Source organism: Amphibalanus amphitrite, unplaced genomic scaffold (genome assembly GCF_019059575.1).
Source record: "Amphibalanus amphitrite isolate SeventyFive unplaced genomic scaffold, NRLGWU_Aamphi_draft 001329F_arrow, whole genome shotgun sequence".
Lineage (NCBI taxonomy): Eukaryota > Metazoa > Arthropoda > Thecostraca > Balanomorpha > Balanidae > Amphibalanus > Amphibalanus amphitrite.
Window position 1 is genome coordinate 54,212 of NW_024882822.1, and position 21,797 is coordinate 76,008.

Genomic DNA, 21,797 nt, shown 5'->3' on the forward strand with positions numbered 1-21,797 from the left:
CAACCAGCCACGATTGGTGGGCTTACTACCTCACCAGTTATATGTCACTAGGATCGCGACCCTCGTCTACAGAACACAACTCCGGCGCGTCAGTACCATCTCTCAGACGCCGCACCGCCACTATCAGATGGGTGTATTGGCTACCAGCCGGCGTCGCAGACGTACAGTGACACAAAATGGAGCGGAGCAGAGCACGGTCTGTAGATCCGCCGGTCGCGGAGCAGCACAGCGACCCGACACGTTGGGAGGTACTGAGGCCGAGAAGATATAGTCTACCTCCCGTGTCTCCCTTCCCGCCGGCCGTCTAGCCGATTGATGGATCTCGGTAAAGGAGTGTGAAGCCTCACTTCTTCCGACCTCCTCTCTCCTTCAGCTGAAGCTGGATTGTACTGCCGTTGGCAACGTTGTAATAGGCCAGTGTGTTTGAGTCCTTGAAGAAAATGCCCTGCAACACAGATCAAACAAGCATCGGTCAGGGGGGTTGAGGTCACAAGGTACGGGACCAATTGTCAAGGAGACCTGCAGAATGCATCGCTGAACGGTAATCAACCACATCGGTGAAATATCACTCAAAACATCACCTTGCCAAGTTCCGTTCATAATTTGAATCGCCTCCGAGCCATCAGCAGCCGTGATGTGACCTTCACTGACATCAAAACTCTTGCCCCACCCTGACCATCCTAGGTCAACTGCCGCTGTAATTCATACGCACCTCTCCCAGCAGCTTCTGTTTGCCGGGCGGCAGGCCGGTCTCGTCATGCAGCCTCGCCTTGACCACGGAGACCAGCTCGGTGAGCGGCATGGTGAGCGACAGCGCCTGGCCGCTCAGCCGCCACTCGGGCTTGTCGGTGACGGTCGGCACGGCCACGCAAAAGGTGACGGTGCCCTGCGGGTGGCGCGCCAGCCACATCTGCTCGGGCACCAGGCTGTCCTCGGTGCGCGCCCGCTTATTGGGCGGCTCGTCGTCACCGCCGGCCACCATCGGCTCCGGCGCCATCTGGGGGGAGGGGGGAGGGGGGGGGGGGGCGTCAGAGCCGTCAGTAGGGGAAATACGCCAGTGGAACAACACGTGTCGGGAGAACGAGGCCGACCAAACAGGGTAATGAAGACAGGGTTCTGCCCTTTTATAAACGCACTGAGCAAGCTGGCGCTATATCAGTAATACATATGTAGATACAAAATACAACTATGGACCAGTCACTCCACTTTTATCACGTTACATTAGTAGATAAAACAGCGAGCAATGAATTCCTTCAGCATATAAATAGCCAGTGAATGTAAGTTGGTGCAAACATCAAACAGTATTGTCGGCGATCAAAGTCTAAACAAAAAGCTTTCTCGCTAAATGATGGCGGCGAGTTTTTCTCACCTGCATGGGAGGCCGTGGCGGCCCGGGCTGCATCTGCGGGATGAAGCCGGCCGGCATCGGCTGCATGAACATCGGCCGCGCGGGCACTGAAACAGCATGGTGATGAAGCGCGGTTAGAGTCGGGACAGTGAGCAACGAGAATGTGCTCAGCTGAACCGCTCACGGTACACGGAAAGGACAGGTAGCCAGAGGATACCAGGGGAAAGAGTTTTGCGAAACGAAATAGAGGTAGTGTTGCATGAAACGATAAGCTGTGAAAGGAAAAGGTTGTCCATCTGGGCCTAAGTTAACATCCACAAAATAATTATGGAGCGATTCGATAAAAAATAGGAAGACGAGAGCAATCAATACATTTTTTGAAAAGTTCCAAATAATTTAGGCTAGGATGTATCGATCAGCCCCAGTTCCCCTTATCGAAACCGTTTGCTATCACCCAAACTACCAGACACTAGAGTGCAGTGACGCGTCGCCCCACCCGCCCCTCCGCTGCACCGAGGTACTCACAGACGACGGGCGGTCGGGGCGCCATCATAACTCCCTGCGGCGCCATCTGTGGAGCCATCAGTTGCGGCCGCAGCAGCAGCGGTTGAGGAGGCTGCGGCGGCTGTGCCGGCGTCAGGCGCGGCGCGGGCGGCGCAGGCGGGGGCGGCTTGGGCGCCTCGCGGGGCGGCGGCGGCGGAGGCGGCGCGGGAGCAGACGTGGGCGGCGGCGGCGGCGCCGGTGCCTTGGGTGTGGGCGGCAGCGGCGGCGGCGGCGGCGGCTGCCGGTCCCGCTCCTCACGATCGTCCCGGTCGTCGCGATCGCGCCGGTCGCGTCGGTCGCCGCGGCCGCCGCCCTTCTTGGGTCCGATGCGTTCCGTCTCCTCCATCAGACTCCTAGCCTTGTTCATGTGGCTGATCTGCTGGTCCAGCGTGATACTGGCGCGCGCCGCGCTCCGCGTCGACTCCACGCTCGACGAGTGGCCGTCCCAGATGCTCTGAAATAGGCCGGGCACAAAGGTCAGGAGGCGACGACAGGTTCCATTGCTGGTTCCAACCTAATTTCGTCCTTGGAATCAGACGCCACAAACCTAGTCAGTTTCTAACATACGATCAGTTGCTCTCTAGCTATCGACTGAGGGACAGAACAGCCACCCAGACAACCAGTAGACAGCCTGCCCCTAGGCACGTCCTCCGAGCCTCACCTTATCATCCGCCCTCTTCTCCTCTTCGCCGATCTTCTTTCCGATGATGGTCTCCTCGTCTCCGGCGCCGAAAATATCCGTTCGCCGCTCTGCCAGGTTCTGCAGGTGGGAGCCGATGTCGCCACCTGGTGGATACATGGGTTGAGTCAAAAGACGAAAAGAGACGCCGACCTAGCTGAACCTACCATGTCAGAAAATGCATATAACACTTATCAGTTGCTTTCTATATGCGGCTTATGAAGCGATTATGGCAAAAAGTGTATAATTAATCATTTACGCAAGCGTGTAAGGTTGCAGCAAACGGCATTGACTTTAAGACTTCAAATCCAATCGCACTGGGCTAGCCCCAGCCCATAATCATCCCCAATCCCGTTCCCCGCGCTCCTTGTGTCTCACTGACCGGTGGCAAAGACGGTCTCCTGGTTGACCTTCTCGTTGAGCTGGCGGTCGCGCTGCTCCACCCAGCGCGGGTCGAGCAGGCCGATGCGCATGTGTTCGGCCACCTGGCTGGCCGGGATCCTCTCTCCCGTGATGGGCGAGATCAGGTACTCATCCGGAGCGGGGGCGCGAGACGGCTTGGCAGCAGCTGCGGGGAAACACGTCGGCCAGCTGTGATGGGTACATTATTGCAGGGAAACACAAAAGTTCAACAGTTGAAAAACTAGGTGTGTGCAGATTAAGTTCAGACAGAAGGAATCGTGAACTAATTGAAAGCTTGAGAGACGCAGCGGATAAAAGCTTCTGAAGGGGAGTTAGGAAACGGGTTGCATGGCGTGATCCTGCCATCTGACAATAATAAATGTTTTCTAGTTGGATCCATTCTCATGAGCAAATCGAAACTTACCAAACCAAATGCCTCGCATCACCTGGTGCTTACCTTTGGGGTCGTACTTTTTGATGACCACCTGGTCGGGTTTGGGCGGCATGGGCGGCGGCGGCGGCTGCATGCGCGATATGGAAGGCGGCGGCGGCGCCTGTCGGCGCGGCTCCTCGGCCTCCTCGTCCGAGTCCTCCTCCATGTCCTGCACCTGGGTGTTGTCGGCCACGCCGCGCTCCGGCTCGGCGCGCCCCTCCTGCTCCTCCTCCTCGTCCTCCGAGGACGACGAGGAGCTCTCCTCGGGCTCCGGCTCCGGCTCGGGCTCCTCGTCAGACATCTGCATCTCCTCGCCGTCGTCGATACGCTCCTGAGGACCGAGCAAAAGGCAGCTGTGCATGAACAGCAGATCGCCCGAATACAGTGGTAAGGCAAGAACGGGATTAAATGCAAACTTAGCAAGTAGTCATGGGCCACTGCAAATTTGCGTGTTCCATTCATATTGCAACACTACATAATCTCTCAGTTCCCTTCGATTGGTTATCAATTATCACTCGTCACTCCACGTCCCCACTTCTGTCATATTCCCCGTCCCCACCCCTTTCACCCCACCCTTCCCCGTCCCCACCCCTCTATCCCTCCCACCAATCCTCGTCCCACTGACCTGCATGAGCACGCGCTGTCCGACCTGTGCCGGTGTGGTGGGCGGCGGGAACTGGCCCTGCTCCCACGGCTGGTAGTCCACCGTCTCCACCACCACAAAGTCGTGCCAGTCGATCTGCGCGTACGAGATGCGCTCGCGCTCGACGGCCTCCTCCTCGCGGCGTTTGCGCGCCTCCTGCACCCGGTCCCACTCGACTCGGTAGCGCACCTGGTCCAGCACCTTGGCCGGTGAGTCGGCCTCAGCGTCCAGCTTGGCCATCAGGTCCTTGGGCGGGATCAGCACCTGAGGGACACGGCGGCGGTCAGAGGGGCGATCAGGTGGGGTCGGTTCAATCGCACGCCAAAACTTATGAAACAAAAATATTATCCACATGCTATTCGTCCGATGCATCGCGAAACAGATATATAACAACAGTATATAGTATATCGTGTAGCTTATCCTAAGCAGTACATGATTGCGTAGATCGATGTGCAACGACTCGCTGAGTAATCTCCTGGAGGATTTCCAATTGTTTCTCGTCGTAAAGCCCCCATCCCGGAAGCACATAAAACACTGGTAATGGGATCCATTCAATCGACTACTAGAATGCGGTTCTATGATAATCACTGACCAAGCCTCATGGCGACAAATGCATTGGAGGAGCGACATCAAAGACAGAGTGCCAGTCGTTGAGAGAGTGAGTGAGTGAGTGAGAGTGAGAGTGAGAGTGAGAGTGAGAGTGAGAGTGAGAGTGAGAGTGAGAGTGAGAGTGAGAGTGAGAGTGAGAGTGAGAGTGAGAGTGAGAGTGAGAGTGAGAGTGAGAGTGAGAGTGAGAGTGAGAGTGAGAGTGAGAGTGAGAGTGAGAGTGAGAGTGAGAGTGAGAGTGAGAGTGAGAGTGAGAGTGAGAGTGAGAGTGAGAGTGAGAGTGAGAGTGAGAGTGAGAGTGAGAGTGAGAGTGAGAGTGAGAGTGAGAGTGAGAGTGAGAGTGAGAGTGAGAGTGAGAGTGAGAGTGAGAGTGAGAGTGAGAGTGAGAGTGAGAGTGAGAGTGAGAGTGAGAGTGAGAGTGAGAGTGAGAGTGAGAGTGAGAGTGAGAGTGAGAGTGAGAGTGAGAGTGAGAGTGAGAGTGAGAGTGAGAGTGAGAGAGAGAGAGAGAGAGAGAGAGAGAGAGAGAGAGAGAGAGAGAGAGAGAGAGAGAGAGAGAGAGAGAGAGAGAGAGAGAGAGAGAGAGAGAGAGAGAGAGAGAGAGAGAGAGAGAGAGAGAGAGAGAGAGAGACAGACAGGGGAGGTATTGTTCGATGGCCCAGAGCCTGCTCGACGCGGGTGGCACGGATAGCTGACAGTCTTGGATGTAGCAGCTGGTGGGATTATTCCACGTCATTGATCAAAAATGCCCCAGAGAAGATAATCCGTATATGCAGCCTTGACATAAAACATTGCGCAATCGGCGAGTCCACAGACTGACGTTTTCCCCCGTCCTACAATGCATTATTCCGCTGCAAAGCAGAACGTTTAAAAGTTCAGTTGCTGACTCAAGTGTTGCTATCGACCAAATCGAATCCATTTAGTTCTCGAGCATGAAAAATGTCCTTGAAATAACGGCACAGTACTGGCATCTAATGTGTTTAAGAGGATTTACTAGGGTAATTCACAGGGTTTAGCATTTTTAGGAAGATAAAGAAGCTGGTCTATCCAATTAAAATCACCTTCCCTCTGATCACATTCGTCCAATAATACAAACCGCGTGTCATTGCGGTTACCAGTAGCAGCCCGTTCTGCGAATTAGCAGCATAAGCCAACACTGGGCGCTCGCGCTACTGCCGAGGTAACCAACCGATCGTGTCGCGCATCCCTCTCCCTTCCCCGGGACGAACAAACCGACATGCTACTCCTCTTGGATTGCGAGACGTGCGAATAATGAGCTGGAGGTGTAATCTTATCTTGACAATGGCTACATCGGTAAAAACCGTGAGCGAATCGACGACGCAGCGGGGAAGCAATGGTGATCGAGCATCGAGTCGCATTGTAAGTAGTTGTATAGGGAGAAGCACTCTCAGTATATGCGAGTAAGACTAAGATAACATAACGGATAGTCAGAAAGTCAGCAGTTGCAAAAGTATAACCTGCCTCTCTTTGGGATATTTTGAAAGCAGTGATGGAAAATAAAATCATTCGTAAGCTAGTGATGAAAATATCAGTTTTGCGCAGTCGGTTGCCCTGTACTTATTAGATAAAAGCCAGACGGCTGGTCTTGAGGAATAAATAACAAGGGAGAAAAGATAACATAAATGTGATTAAAAACCTAAAACTGATGCCAAAAAGCATTCTTAGTCTAATTCTTTTAGCCAGTTGGTAAATATACTTTAGCATGAGGCTTAGATTTTAAATCACATTTATATTTTCAATCAGGAGCCTCAAAGCAGCGCTATCTTTCATCATCCAATATAAGAGAAACGATAACGTAAGAAAAGAGGAGTAATTTGGATACAATATAATCACACAGAATCGAAAACAGGTGTTTCGAGGCCCATTAGCAGCACCAATTCCAAACAACCTAAAAAAGCGTAAAATAGAAATAGCATAGAAATATCGTACAAGCACAGCATCTCCAACATGGAAAGCGGCTCCAACTCGGAAGTGATAGACATTCTACAAGCAGCTACTTCGATAAGCTGGCCATTAATTTACCAACAAGTATTAAACGTCCATGATTTCGCGTTCCAGTTTGCATTATGCATGAACGGACCGTGGAGAGCAGCAGCATCCCAAGGACGGGGACTGGGAACGAGCCCGCGGCGCGCGGCTTAATCCCGGCACTCGACCAGTCGGTCAGCTACCGTTCGTCTCCGCCTAATCCTGTCTGTGTGTCTCGGCGGTCAGCGCGGCGGGCCATCTCTCAGTCGGAGACACACTGCCGGACAGGCAGCACGTCCAGCGTTCAGTGTTATCGGTATCGGTTCTGGGATATTTACACCGTTCAGTGCCGGCGATATAGGGACACTGGAGCACACAAGTCAAAGCCGCAGTCCTGTGGCTCCTCTGGTTCCCAGAGCTCAGTGTTGTGAGACGATTACAGATCAGACAATTGCAGGAGCCGCCTGACTGTGACGGACACCTACTAACCATGACCACCGAAGTGCCTCGTGTGCTCTGCATGGTCCTGTTCTACAGCGTCGTGCTCGCACCAACAGCGGCGCTGGGCAGGCGCCCTTCGCGCGCCTGCGCCCCCTCCCAATACGCCTGCTACTCGGGCGGTCAGTGCGTGGCCAAGACGGCCGTTTGCGACACGGTGACCGACTGTGCGGACGGTTCAGACGAGATCGGCTGCAGAACGGACGCCAGGGCGGCACTGGGAATGGGTCAGCTGGTCGGACTCCAGGGAGGTGTCGGTACTGAGCGCCGCCGGCCGGCCGGTCCACCCTGCGAGCCTGGTACTCTCTGTACGGAGGAGACAGAAGAGACAAAGAACGCAGCGCCTACAGCGACTTTCCGCAAGACACCCAGCACTAAATCTGTCTGCACAGCTCAGCAGTTCGCCTGTGTCGCCGGCGGCTGTATAGACATCGACTACCGCTGTGACGGTGACGCCGACTGTCGTGATGCCAGCGACGAGACCGGCTGTGAGCGCGTCACCTGCGCCGAGGGTCTCTTCAAGTGCGCCGACAGCGGCGTCTGCCTGCAGCCCTGGCGGCAGTGCGACGGTACGGCCGACTGCGGCGACGCGAGCGACGAGGCCGGCTGCGAGCGTCGCTGTGCCGCCGGTCAGTTCCACTGCGGCGCCGGCGTCTGTCTGCCATCCAGCCGCGTCTGTGACGGCGCCGACGACTGCTCCGACGGGAGCGACGAGCGCGGTTGTCCGCTCTGCGGCGTCGGTCAGCTGCGCTGCGACAACGGCGCCTGCGTGCCGACCGACTGGGTTTGTGACGGTAGCGACGACTGCGCCGACGGCACAGACGAGTCGGAGGCCGCTTGTGCCGCCGTGAATGCCACCTGCGCGCCGGGCGAGTGGCGCTGCGGCCGCTCACAGCGCCGCTGCGTGCCGCGGTACTACCTCTGCGACGGCCACCGCGACTGTTACGACGGCGCCGACGAGACGCCGGCGGCGTGCGCGGCGGCGCCGGCCGCCCGCCTGCCGCCATTCGACTGTCTGAATGGCACGCAGCCCTCGCGAGTGGACGCTCGATGGATGTGTGACGGCACGCCGCACTGCCAGGATGCCAGCGACGAGGCGCCCGCAGCCTGTCGGACGGCCCAGGCACCGTGTTCCGCCGATCAGCTGCGTTGCGACGGCGCCGAAGGCCGCTGCGTATCCGCCGCCGCCATCTGTGACGGCTTTGACGACTGCTCGGACGCCGCCGACGAGACGGTCGCCGCCTGCGAGCGGTTCAACGTCAGCTGCGCGGCCGGCCAGTTCCGCTGCCGCAGCGGCCAGCGCGCCTGCGTCTGGCGACAGTGGGTTTGTGACGGTGACGACGACTGCTCCGACGGCAGCGACGAAACGGCCGCAGCCTGTCGCGCCGTCGGCGTCGAGCCCTACTCCAACAAATTCCGCTGCAACCCTGACAGCTTGCACGAGGACGCCATCTACATCTCCAAACGGCAGATCTGTGACCGTCGTAACGACTGTCCCAACGGCAGCGACGAATCACCCGAGGCATGCGACCGGCCGTGCGGCGCGCGACAACTGCGCTGCGACTCCGGCCACCCGCGCTGTGTGGACCTCCTCAGAGCCTGTGACGGCCACAACGACTGTGCTGACGGCAGTGACGAAACGTTCGCCGTCTGCTCCATCACCGGCCACCAATGTTTCGCCGGTCAGTTCCGCTGCCGGGGTGCGCCGAAACACTGCCTGCACCGCAGTCAGGTATGTGACGGGGACCGCGACTGCCCTGACGGCAGTGACGAAACTCCGGAGGCCTGCCGCGCCATCAATATCACCTGCGCCGACGACCAGTTCCGGTGTGCGCGCTCCTACACACGCTGCGTGTCGCGCTTCCTCATCTGCGACGGCCAGGACGACTGCAAGGACGGCTCGGACGAGACCGAGGCGCTGTGCGGCGCGCGGCCCGCCTGCGCCGCCCACCAGGCCGCCTGCGGTGCCGGTCAGCCGGCCTGTGTGTCCCGCACAGCTCTCTGTGACGGCCGTCCCGACTGCGCCGACGGCTCGGACGAACAGGGCTGTCCCGGCGGCCGGAACCAGACCGCCTGTCTGCCGCACCAGTTCCGCTGCGCCGACTCCAGCCGCTGTCTGTCCCCGCTCTGGGTGTGTGACGGCGACGCCGACTGCGGCGACTCCAGTGACGAGGCGCCGTCCGCCTGCGGCCAGAGCGCCGTTACCTGTTACGCCGACCAGTTCCGGTGCGTGTCGCCGCCGGCCGCCTGTGTGTCGGCGCTGCTCGTCTGCGACGGTGAAAACGACTGCGCCGACGGGAGCGACGAGGCTCCGGCCGCCTGCGCTGTGCTCGCCGTCCGCTGTGCCGCCGACGAGTTCCGCTGCGGCTCGGCGCGGCCGCGCTGCGTGCCGCTCAGCGCCGTCTGCGACGGCTTCAACGACTGCTCGGACGCCTCAGACGAGACGGAGCTGGCCTGCAGCAAGGCGCCCATCGGCGGCGGTCTGGCCTGAGAGCCTCGGGTGACTTGGGCGAATGTACCGTTTTGGCGTGCTCTCGTTTCCCTCCCTTGCTGCTGCTGCTCTCGCTTACTTACTATCGATGGCCATTTCGAGCGTCGATATACCTCTGGATTTTTAGCAGCAGGATATCGCTATTTCATCCATTCTCCAATTGATAATGACTTCGACCGTTACTTGACTTGGCCGTTACTTGATATCGACCAGTTACCAAGGATAAATTGTATTTTATAATAAGCTTTGTGCTTTGGTACGCAAATGGTTGCCTCTGCAGTTGTTCCCAAGCCAGGACCGCAGAACCAGAAGTGCGACCTGAGCGGCTTTGAGAGACGCGAGGACGCAATAGGGCCTGAGGGCTGTTCACGGGCCCTGTGTGCGGTCGGACCGCACACAGCCTCGAAGCTCCGCCCACTTCGTCCCTACGTCAGCCTTCCGTCACCGCACACAGCGATCGCTGTGGCCGGTCGGGACTGGCCACAGCGGACCGTCCACCGCACGCAGCCGTGACGTCAGAGCCGCCTACCCCTCCCCTACCCCCACGCCTGCTGGACGCTCCGCACACAGCGCACGCAGCAGTGTGCGGTGCCCGTGAACACCCCTCTGGACAAATAAATCAACTGATGAAAAACGTTTGTGATTGAAAGTGAACTATGAGTTTATAGTTAGAAAATAAATCATATAACGTTGATGGAAAACTCCCAGAATATTAAACTAAAAGAATATCATAAACGATCCAGGTCTGCAAATCCATCACTACAAGAGTTCGATAAACATGAAACTGATTACAACAAACATAAAAAGCAACAATCTGCAAGCAAAGCTACACAGAGTTTCCTGGCCATCATGCTTGACAGCAACACGCCGGTTTGAAACATCCACCTTCAATCAATGAATAAGCTCCAACCTCTTTGCTGGATGTCCTTCAACGCACGACATGACACCGCCAACCGTTCATCGGAAGCACCCGATGAGTAACGACCCAACGCCGGCAATAAAGTTGCCAGCCGCATTGTTCGCTGCGGGGGTCGTAAGCTGTCCGCAAAGCTATCAGTCGTAAATCCATCGGTCCATCAGCCAGTAGCCCATTCGGAGAGGACGCGAGCTCTGAGTGGTGATTATCATACAAGGTAGCGCTGAATTCAATCCACCGAAAATATGGCAACTCAATGCTACTTGAGAGGAAGATCACTTACGTATGATGTTATCGAAACCATAAGATAAGAAGATGACAGGCTGATTAATTGATCCTGACGATAATTTGACACCCATAGATTGAAGGCACTAAAAATCGGCTAATGACGATGACAACCGCTGCCATATTTTCGAAGATATCAAATTTACTGCTGGATAAGTGGGCGGTCGTGATCCAGGGCTTCCCCGAGTCGAACATGCAGTAAAAATAGTTGTATGCTACGTAGGAGGACAGAAAACGGAGGATGGAGCAAAGGCTTAACCCTATTCCTGGCGGGGGGGGGGCCTCAGGAGCCCCCCCCCCCCCCTGAGGTTTTTTGGTTATTTCTCCCAAACGCGTTGAGCTAGGAAGCTCAAATTTTCTGACTTTTCCTAAAAGGCTTCTACGCAACATGTCTGAAAATTTTGAGTTGATCTGACCTCAGGTCAGGTCACCAGAGGCGGTTTGGTGACCCTACCTCAGAAAAGTTTGCAATCACGCCAGAGCTAGAGTTTTTGACCGATCGATTTCTTCTCTTCAGGGTTTAGTTAGGGTACCAGTATGTGCAATTTGTATATCTCGGAATTTTGATATCGGTGACCTAAGGTCAGGTCAATTTCGCGACCTCCCCATTATAAGTCAATGGGGGAAAAATCAACTCCCTGTTTTTACCACTAAAACGGGTCGGAATGGCCCCATATACCATACATGACTTCATATACGATCAACCTTTACTACCTTGAGGTCTGTTTTGCTGTTGGGCAGCTGTGAGGTCATGTGACGTCATCAAAGGTCACCAAAGGTTTTTGGCCAATAACTCCGTACAGGAACAAGATACAGACGCGTGGATGGTCTCATTGTGTTCAGCTCGTCAAGACGCATCGAATGATATACATGATGACCTCGAGGTCACGTGACCTGAGGTCAACCTTTGACCTTGACCTTTCGAGGTCAACATATATATCATTCGATGCGGATTGACGAGAGGATCACGATGATGCCCTTAGTTTGTTCCTATCTTGACTAATTCGAAAGTTATTCGAGAAAAACTCTCTCCATATCTAGCGCCGCCATTTTGACTTTTTCGACCCCTGTGACGTCATCTTTGACCTGACCTGAAAATGACCTTAGTAAAAATTGTAGATCTTGGCCGTGCGTATCCGATGCCGTTTACCGCTTGTCGCTATCTTGCTTCGTTCTCGAGATCTCAGGGGGGGGGGCCGAATCGGCCCCCCCCGCCAGTTTCTTGTCCCGGCGGAGCCCGCCAGGAATAGGGTTAAGATTTACAATGATTATTAATCGCTATCCAAGGCAAGGCCGGCTAAACCGCGGTATTAAGTGAAGAACCCTCCTTCAATGTAGCAAGGAGTCACCTAATTATCATTTTATTCCAAACGGATCCTGAAAGCCTGCCGCCGCCGGCCTCCGACCAACCTTTCTGTACTGTTCCAGCAATAAAAGTGAAGTGAAGTGTGATAACGAGTGACCCACACTCTTGTGTACTGCTCCCGCACCTTGGTGAAGCACTGGTTACAGTCGCGCCGGACCCACCTTTGTGTACTGTTCCAGCAGCTTGGTGAAGTACTGGAACAGCGAGTGCTGCGGCCGCAGGAAGTCGAACTGGTAGTTACGCTGCTCCCGGTTCATCAGGTTGGTGAGGAACTGGCGACCGTTCCGCGCAACGAACTGGGCAGTCAGCTTCACAATGTCGCTGCAAAACAATTGCCAATTAGTATGCATCGAGAGTGACAGCTTCATTATAAACAGGACTGAGGTTGGACGAGAAGGCCGTGCAGGTGCCCACTGCACACCCTACATGCCGCACTCCGGCCTAATGATGCGTCAGCTGGGTCGGTCAGCTATTACTAGCCACTATATCCCACTCACAGGCCACAGTCTTACAGGGCTAAGGTGATGGAAGACCAGAAGAAGACCAAGACCAGAAGAAAATGGTATAAGGTTCGTTTGGGTCAGCTCAATATGTAATGTATACCTCGCTTGCAGATCCACTGAGCAGAAAGATGACAGGTCAGGTCAGGTCAGCTCCGTTCGGGTCACGCCGCACTCACAGGTCGACTGATAAGATGGGCAGCGGGTCGGGTCGGGAAGGGTCGGCTCAGGTCAGGTCAAATCACGCCTCACTCACAGGTCGACTGAAGAGATGGACGGCGGGTCGGCGGTGAATTCGTATGCCGGCGGCGGCTCTGTGACCACCAGCTGTTTCTCGGCCGCCGGCCGGAACATCTCCTGGCCAGCCCGCACCTGGGTCCCAGCGGCCGCCGCTCCGCTGGAGGCCGCCCCGCCGCCGGGAGCCGTCTGCGGCGTCAGCTGCAGCGGCACCAGCGGCTTCAGCGAGCCCGACACCGGCTCTGGAGAGACACGGAGACGTTACCGGGGGGGGGGGGGGCGTGGTGAGACGGACGGGGTACCAGAGCCGTCCTCAGGGGACACAATGTGAAAGGTATACATGACAAGTTGCTCAGCAGCCAGCAGAAGGCGCGGAAACAGAAAAAAGAATTGTTGCATCGTCACGCCCCGTGTGGATTGTCCATGATGGTAATTCATAGATACATACATACATACATACATACCATCATTGATTGAACCGGGTATGTCCATAAATAACTATTCCAGCCAAGCCACAAGTCAGCTACAAAGGTAACACACCACAGAACAAAGGGACGAATGGGTCTCTCGGTCCCCATCGCCGCCCTCACTAACCTGCTTTGCCCTCCCGAATCTCCTCGACACGGTGTTGATAGTAGGCATGGTACGGGTCGCCGCCGTTCAGAAAGTTGAACTTGGGATTGTTCAGTTCGTTCTGACGAATTCGCGATTCGAATTCTGGGCCATTTCGGGCCACAAAACTGGCCGTCTTGTCGACGATGTCTATTCGTCTTGGCTAAGGAAAGTATCGCCATAGTTGTACTGCTTGCACCGCTACACTCCATGACAAGACACACACGTAATGACGGTGTTATATTCTCCAGACTAGCCAAACGAACAAAAAAGTGTACAAGATATATAGGTAGACAAATATACAATATGTAAATAAAGGTAGCTACTTAAACCTTTTATAATCTGATATCTAACACATTGAAGTGTTGCAACTGCAATAATGTAGTCTTTCAGGAACTATGGATTATTATTTTCATATAGATAGCTGAAATGCACATGAATCTAGTTGTGTGTGCCAATAAGACTTATGATGACTTACTGCTGTCAAAAACAGTGGACTAAGGTGATACGTACCTTTGAGCCATTCCATTTTCAGGAGGAAGATGGTTACCTTGGAATACAGAATGGTAATATTTAGCTTAATTCATATTTCACTATGTTGCCCTATTTCATAAAACTTTCATAACATGAAAATTACAAGCGGGATGTGCTGAAAGGCAAAAGCAATTAACCAATTATAGAACATGTTCAACACAACATTTAGACTTACAAACGTTTAGCTTGACCTACTAAAATGTACCTACCTATGTGGTTCACACATATCCCAAGAAACAAAACAACAATAAGATTTAAAAGTTATTTGGGCGAATTGAATACTAATACTACATAATTATTCGCATAGCTACTAGCGAGAGTTAACCCGCGCGGGGCTGGGGGGGGGGGGTAAATTTTACCCCCCCTCGCGAATTTTTGCGATATCTCAAAAACGGCGGCGCGCAGCGCCGCCAAACTTTCAGTACCTTTTCTTACATCAATTTGACACGTTCCCTGAAAATTTGAGCGAAATCCGTCGGAAAATTTTTGAGAAATTGACGTTTTAGTGACGTCATGTTCGTCATTTTCGCCTCAAAAACGGCAAAAGTTCAAACGCCGCTAACATCTTCATTTTTTAAGGAATCAAGACGTAACAAAAAAGGTTATACGTAATTTTACTTTGTCTATCAAATGGCTATCTCGGTTTTTTGAAAATTTTGGATTTTGGCCTAAATTTTTTCAAAAAACTGACTTCTTTGGGAAAATCATTATAAAATCCAAAATTTTGAGTCTATCGAAAAAACCGGAATATATGTCAGAGAAGTGGTCTATGTGCACCTACATACCAAATTTTAGAAGAATCGGTTCAAAAATGTGGGAGTTATTCAAAATTTTATGACGACACGACACACAATTTTTTTGAAAAATGACTTTTTTGGAAGTTCTAGACCTCGTACGGAAACAAAAATAGCACCATTCGATTCGCCGTGAAAAACTGCATCAGATAGACACCTTTTTAGGCCTTAAAAACCAACTTCAAAATTTGACCTCACTTGACCTGACCTTGACCTGACCTCGACCTGAAATTCATCCAGAGGGGGTCCATATCACTTATTGAGTGTGCCTATTGAATTCTATGAGTAAAATGACCCATAAAACATGTGTCGCACATGCCCTTTTCTATATTTTGTTTTTTGGTGACCTGACCTGACCTGACCTGACCTTGACCTTGACCTCTGAATGATATTGTATGCAACGAATATTGTCTTGGTAGCCTAAGAACACGTTTTGGGCGATCAGTCTCAGTCCATGACTCCATTCTTCGGCAACTACGGTGCAAGGCCGATACCGTAGAAACTTGCAATTTGTACCCTTGACCTGACCTTGACCTTGACCTTAAACTTGAAATTAAGTACATGTTTTTAGTAGTTCGTGATGAGAGCTTTCGATTGGCGTTTGAATTTTCCAAATCGGACCGTTAGTTCGGGAGATAACAGGGGGGGGTAAAATTTACCCCCCCCCCCCCCCAGCCCCGCGCGTTCGGCTGGAGACCCCAGCCCCGCGCGGGTTAAGTAAGTTCAATGGTCTCATGCTCAAACACGATACTTCCGCCTAAATACCGCCACTTTTCACCAGTACCTGCGCCTCAGCTCGAGGCGGCAGTCCACCGTCGAAAAAGGATACTTCTAACTTCTGGCGGCGGCAGGATGATGCCGACCACATGTTTGGGCTTGTGCACCTCCTGTGTGGAGGTGTCGGGCGCGTCGGTATCGGCCGCCGATCCGTCCATCAGCGCCGGCAGCTCCTTGACCACCCGCTCGCCCGACTCCGGGTCCGCCACGGCCGGCGGCATGACTGGCTGGGGGAGGAGCGCAGAATCACTGTCAGGCAGACTATCAACTGTGGTGGCTGGCTGAACTGGACCAGCAGAGCAACAGCAGTTGTCATGGTAGCAGATAGACAGTGGTTACCAGAGTACATCTTACTCAGTGAAAGGTCGATGTTTACCCGACAGTTAACATGAATGAATTACACTGAATTGGTGATGTATCTGACTTTGCAAGGGATTAGCAGCTCTCAACACTGCATGTCAGACTAATGCAAGGACACAACACAGCTTTGCTGGAGGTAAATGTTGACTTAGAAATTTGGGTAGGTGGGCTCATAAACTGTAGTTTCACTTACTGCTTCTGGTTGAGAAGTGGATACCTGGAACTGTGTAGTGTAGTGCACCTATTAAGCTACACAATATTTACCTTGGAAATAAAGTATTGAAAAAAGGTAATAGGTTGCCAGTCCTAACTGGGCAGTCTTTAGGCAGGCATCAAACTTGTTTGTAATGGAGCAAGGGGCTGAAGGCAAGGCACAGTGGCAAGTGGTGGCCTGGAGCTCAAGCCTTGGCTTCATCCATGAATGGCCACCCTGTGCATGGATGACCGACTAGAGTCCAACTGACTTTGAATTGGGCGTATGGGTGCCAGCAGTCAGTGCAGTTGGTCATATGCCCAGATGGATGTGGTTCACCTGCATCCATCACACTTGGCTATTTAGCAAAATGCGCCCTGCAGCTGGCCGGAAGAGGGGGGGGGGCAGATTCTGCACCCTGTCTAAGTTCCAAACAGATGGTCATTGAAAGACAGGAAAAATGGCAATGGAAAGCAGTGCTCTTATCCAGATTCCAGACAGATCTTTCAAGCACAAAATTTCTTGCCCAAGCAGGCCACAACTCACAAGTTGGTTCAAGGTCAGGTCAATAGATCTACATTCTACACCAACAAATAACCAAGTTTCTAGATTACTTGCTAACATGGCTTGGGAGCCCAGCTGGCAAATAATGGAATGAGATTGATCACCCAAAATGCATACTTAGGCTATCAAGACAACACCATGATGTATTCCATAAAATAGTGGCTGTTCCGGACTCCGGAGATGTGGCCGCAGGGCATGCAGATTGCAGCAGTAACCATACCTGAATAACCAGAAAAATTAACAATTTAAGTTAAAAACGTATAACTCAAAGAATCTAATAATTTACAACCTTCAAAAATTTGAAAAAAAAAATAATTAAAAAGTGCTACAATTCAAGTTATGGTCTCAAAGTATGTCTATGTGCCGTCTATTTACCTCCCCCGAACATCCACATGTCCAACCAAATTCCGAATCAGAATTGTCCACCCATAAAATGTCATGAAAAGGTTGTGGTCAGGTCAAGGTAAGGTCCTGCAGGGTCAAATTTAAAATTGGTTTAGGAGACCAAAAAGGCATCTAATTGATACAAATTTTCATGACATGGGAATGATGGTATCTTCATTACCTACCTACCTACTGAACAAGGTCGAGAGGCTTGGACGTAAACAAGGGCGCACACAAGGGGGGGGGGGCACACGGGCCCGTGCCCCCCCCCCCCCCATTCGAGTTGGGGGGCCCAACTCGAAGGAAGGGGCCCATTTGAGGCGGCCGAAGGCCGCCTCAAATGGGCCTCTAACTAATCCTTAGACCACCGAAGACCGTGTACAACGGGCCCTCAAATGGCCCTAAAGGGCCCTCAGATGGTCTTAAAGGGCCCTCAGATGGTCTCAAAAGGCCCTCAGATGGCCTCGAAGGGCCCTCAGTTAGCGTCATAGGGCCCTCATTTGGTGTCAAAGGGCCCTTAGATGGTGTCAAAGGGCCCTCAGATGGCCTTAAGGAGCCCTCAGATGACCTCAAAGGACTCTCAGATGGCCTTAAAGGGCTCTCAGATAGCCTGAAAGGGCCCTCAGCTAACGTCAAACGGACGTCAGAAGGCCTTAAAGGGTGTCAAAGGTCCCTGAGCTGGCGTCAGAGGGCCATGCCCTTGCGTCAAATGGCTCTCCGAAGGCTCTAAAGGGTCCGTAGCTGGTGACAGAGGGCCCCCAGCTGGTGCCAGATGGCCCCCAGCTGGCGCCAAATAGCCATCAGAAGGCCTCAAACGGTCCTCAGTTGGCGTCAAGCGGCCCTCAAAAAGCCTCAAGGGCCCTTAGAAGACCTCAAGGGGCCCTCAGAAGGCCTTAAAGAGCGTCAAAGGGCCTTGAGCTAGCGTCAGAGGCCCCCCCCCAGCTAATGTCAGAGGGCCCTGAGCTAGTGTCAAACTTAAAGTGCCCGTAGCTGGTGTCAGAGGGCCCCAGTTGGTGTCAGAGGGTCATCCATTGGCGTCTAATGGCCATCAGAAGGCCCAAAAACGATCCTCAGCTGGCGTCCAACGGTCCTCAGCTGACGTCAAGAGACCCTCAATAGGCCTCAAAGGCCCCTCGACTGCTCAAAGGGCCCTTAGAATGCCTCAATGGGAACTCAAGAGACGTTAAACGGCCCTCAAAAGGCTTGAAAGTGCCCTCTGCTGATGGCAAAGGGCTCGCACCTGAGTCAATAAGAGCCTTGTCAAAAAACGGACCTGAGAAACCTTGCCGGCCCTGGTTATCTGCGGGACTCCGACACTTACCTGAGTGGCCCCCGTTTACTGAGGGGCCCTGGTTATTGATGGGGTCCCTGGGAGGTCGCCTGGTTACCAGAGGGGCCCATGGTCACCTGGTGGGCCCCTGATCAATTGAAAACCCCTGGTCATCTGAAACGCCCCTGATTACCTAAAAGGTCCCATCACTTGGATTCAGTGACATAGCAAGGGAGCGAGGGGGTACGTGCCCGTTCTCGGGTTTAGGGTTCCTTCGAAACCGAGGGGCCCTGCGGCGCCAGTTGGTAGCAGAGGGTTCGCGCTGGCCGCACTTCAACTCGGAAGGACACCACAGGGCTTGTGGGGGGACGTTATTGGCTACTATGTGGCCACAATTATCTTCATAAAGGCCCAATGCCGGTTTCTGAGAGACCTCGCCGGCCGCTCAGGGCCCTAAGTAGTAACGGCCAACGAGAGATTGGCTGCTATGGCTCCACATCCGTCTGTGATAGACACACGGTCCACACAAGTGTTTCTAAAGGCACCCACAACGGCAACTGCGAGGCCCCTCGCCCCACCTCCAAGGGACCCCCACCAGCGCATCTTAAGGGCCTACATCGGCGGCTCTGAGAGTCCCCACACCGACGCCTCTGAGGGCCACATACCAGTGACTCTGAGGGCCTCTTACCAGCCTCCGAGTGTCCTTGCCAGCCTATGACGGGCCACTTTCCACTTGCAGGCCATTTTGCAGGGCCACACACATGCCAATGATGGCCCCACCAGTGTCTCTAAGCCCTAAGACCCCGCAACGGCGCCTGTGAGGACCCAACACCAGCGCATCTGACGGCCTTTCACTGGCACCTCTGGACGCGCCACACACCGGTGACTCTGAGGAGCTCGCTCGCTTCGCTCGCTCGTAAAATACCATTAAATTAGGCATTAGTGTACCTGCATTAGGCACACTCCTCGGGCATAAATGACACTTTTGCTTGCCAATTTTCCACATTTTCTCATGCAAAGACCGTTTTAAAGAGACCCGTCTGCCAGTGAGACTGGACCCACCGTGCCTCCCTCCTCCCATCGAAAGGTCCTGGGTACATCCTTGCCTGAGCTGACCCCGGGCGCCCGGGTGACTCGCGGGCCCGGGGTCAGGTGACCAGCAGGTGACCCCCTCTTGGGCGAAATTCTGGGTACGTGTCCGACATGCATCGTACATAGTCCTGTTGATTTGATTCATTGGTTAAGCATTAAATATAAGTTATAAGCTGGATCTCTAGTCTGTGATCCCGCATCGTATCAGATATAATGACATTTCATGTCGATGTGCCTAAAAAAATATGCGAATATACGTGAAAAAGGAGTGCTGCTCCCGCTCCTACACATCCGGGCCAAACAGTGACCGGCCCCTGCTTCTAGCCACCCGGGGCCGGTCGGCCGGCCGGCAGTCAGTCGCTGCCCGGGGCTGATTTCTGAGGGACCTGCAAAAATGTTAATTAATGAAATGTTTTATGTAATAAATTAGATGATTAGGTATATGTACCGGCTCTGAGTCGCATTTGAGAAAAACAGCCTAGCGTAAAAATATATATGTTTTGAAAATTAAGCTGGTACCGAAATAATTGTTTTACCATGCATTGACAAACCAATTGCTCAAGCTTCAAACCAACCGAAATATAGCCCCGTGGGCCGTATTTTTTTTTTGGGGGGGGCCCTTCGGCATGGGGGGCCCAGTTCGAAGGTCGTGCCCCCCCCCCCATTCAAAAATCCTGTGTGCGCGCCTGGACGTAAAACAATAATGATTCCACAAATCTGTAATCCATTCCGTATGTACTTATGCACACACATAGCATGCATAGCTTACCGATTTCCTCGTGCTATAAAATCAATATGCTATCAAAAACAATAAATCCTTCCAAATCGTTCACGCCTCACAACACACGCGCACAGAATATATACCCAGGAAACGTTCATTGACGCGAGATGCAGATCTGGCGCATCTGTGACATCTCTTGTAAAGAAAGCGACCACCAAATTGAATTTTGTAGGAATACGTGCTGGATTAGTTATAAATGTAAGCTGCGGGGTAGAAGTTACCTGCGTCGCTGTCACGTGCCTCTCTACAAAACTTTTGCACTCAAATCAGCAGAAATCTAAGCATAATCTACTCATACGTTGCTTAAAGTTATGCCCAAGACTATATATAGGTTATGCCCTTGAGTAGTGGTTAAAACTACCACACCAGTGCAGAGCCCGTCACCCGTGACCCGTGAAGTCGACTCAATCTTGCCCAATTTGCACATTACTAGCTTTGATAACCTCTCATTCGTTTTTTTTTAAACTTTCCTACTCATTCAGGATATCGAGAAGGTAGCTAAATGCCACTCTCAGTGGTCCAATGTTGCCAATAATACTTGGGGTAGCAATTGTCGGCATTGTGACCCAAGTAGTTCATCTTCTTCGACGAAGAAGACTGGCAGGCGTTCTGAGAGGACGAAAAGCTGTAAGGACGCTACTATGCGACTCCTAGGCCTGCTAACATTTTTAGCCGTTTGCGCTGTTCGGTGCGAGCCAGCTACCGAAGAACCTGCTAGTGGTAGCAGTAGCGACCACCGCTGGAATAAGACCCACACCGCCCCAGCCATTCACGCCCAATTCGCCCTCATCTCGCTGCTGGAAGTGAGCGAGTCGCGCAGCGAGATCGTCTTCTCCTGTTTCCTAAAGGCGTCCTGGATTGCCGACCAGGCGCACAGTGGTCAGGAGGACCCGTTCAAACCACGTCTCATTCCGGCCGGCGCGCGGCGCGTGGACAACGCCGGCTTCCTGACGCCGGTGGTGTCGGTCCACCGAATCGGCGAGCGATTCCACCAGGTGGCCATGGTGACGGTAACACAGCCGTGCGGCTTCGACTACGGCCTGTTTCCGTTCGACACGCAGACGTGTCTCATCCGAATCTCCCCGGCGCGTGCGGACGCCACACTGGCCCGCTCCGAGAACGCCTCTGACGTGCAGGTGGAGCCCGGCTACAACTCGTTCCAGCACGAGTTCACAGCGCGCGTGCAGAGGGCCGAGGACTGGTCGCCGGTGGGCGCGGCCGCCGGCGCCGGCCAGCCGCACGAGGCGTTGGCCGTGCGCGTGCGGCTGCGTCGCCGGCTGTGGCCGCAGCTGGTGCGTCTGTTCGCGCCCAGCGGTCTGCTGGTGATGGCCAGCTGGCTGGCGGCGCTGATCCCGGCCTCGCTGATCCGCAGCCGGCTGCCCATCACCATCCTGAGTCTGCTGACCCTGCTGCTGGCGTGTGACACGGCGCGGCAGAGCGAGCCGGCCAGCAGCGGGCCCGGCACCGCCGGCCACGTCTGGGAGACCGGCTGCCTGCTCTTCT

The 21,797-nt window shown here is 53.7% G+C and overlaps 1 protein-coding gene across 3 annotated transcripts; it reads right to left on the reverse strand.

The window, feature by feature from the left end:
- Nucleotides 1-118: 118 nt before the first annotated feature.
- Nucleotides 119-20,371, reverse strand: LOC122372198 (splicing factor 3A subunit 1-like). Of its 3 annotated transcripts, none has more exons than XM_043349106.1 (13): nucleotides 20,283-20,371; nucleotides 15,703-15,877; nucleotides 13,528-13,695; nucleotides 12,953-13,175; nucleotides 12,358-12,517; nucleotides 4,031-4,312; nucleotides 3,430-3,736; nucleotides 2,953-3,138; nucleotides 2,553-2,677; nucleotides 1,874-2,345; nucleotides 1,370-1,455; nucleotides 713-997; nucleotides 119-445 (listed from the first exon to the last, which is right to left on the reverse strand). In XM_043349106.1, the coding sequence occupies exons 2-13, from the start codon at nucleotides 15,869-15,871 to the stop codon at nucleotides 344-346; spliced, it is 2,565 nt and encodes an 854-aa protein (XP_043205041.1). In that variant the 5' UTR covers nucleotides 15,872-15,877; nucleotides 20,283-20,371; the 3' UTR covers nucleotides 119-343. The 3 variants fall into 3 exon arrangements, with proteins under 3 accessions (XP_043205041.1, XP_043205042.1, XP_043205043.1); XM_043349107.1 differs by having other exon boundaries at nucleotides 15,703-15,873; nucleotides 20,283-20,342; XM_043349108.1 differs by lacking the exon at nucleotides 20,283-20,371 and adding an exon at nucleotides 14,059-14,095 and having other exon boundaries at nucleotides 13,528-13,708; nucleotides 15,658-15,710.
- Between the last annotated feature and the right edge of the window lie 1,426 nt (nucleotides 20,372-21,797).

Coding starts and splice junctions, on each gene's coding strand:
- LOC122372198 (XM_043349106.1), bottom strand. CDS start 15,871: ATGCCGCCGGCCGTGGCGGACCCGGAGTCGGGCGAGCGGGTGGTCAAG. Junction 13,696..15,702: donor GCCGCCGCCAGAAGTTAGAA/GTATCCTTTTTC, acceptor CAAGACGAATAG/ACATCGTCGACAAGACGGCC. Junction 12,518..12,952: donor TCCATCTCTTCAGTCGACCT/GTGAGTGAGGCG, acceptor ATTGTTTTGCAG/CGACATTGTGAAGCTGACTG.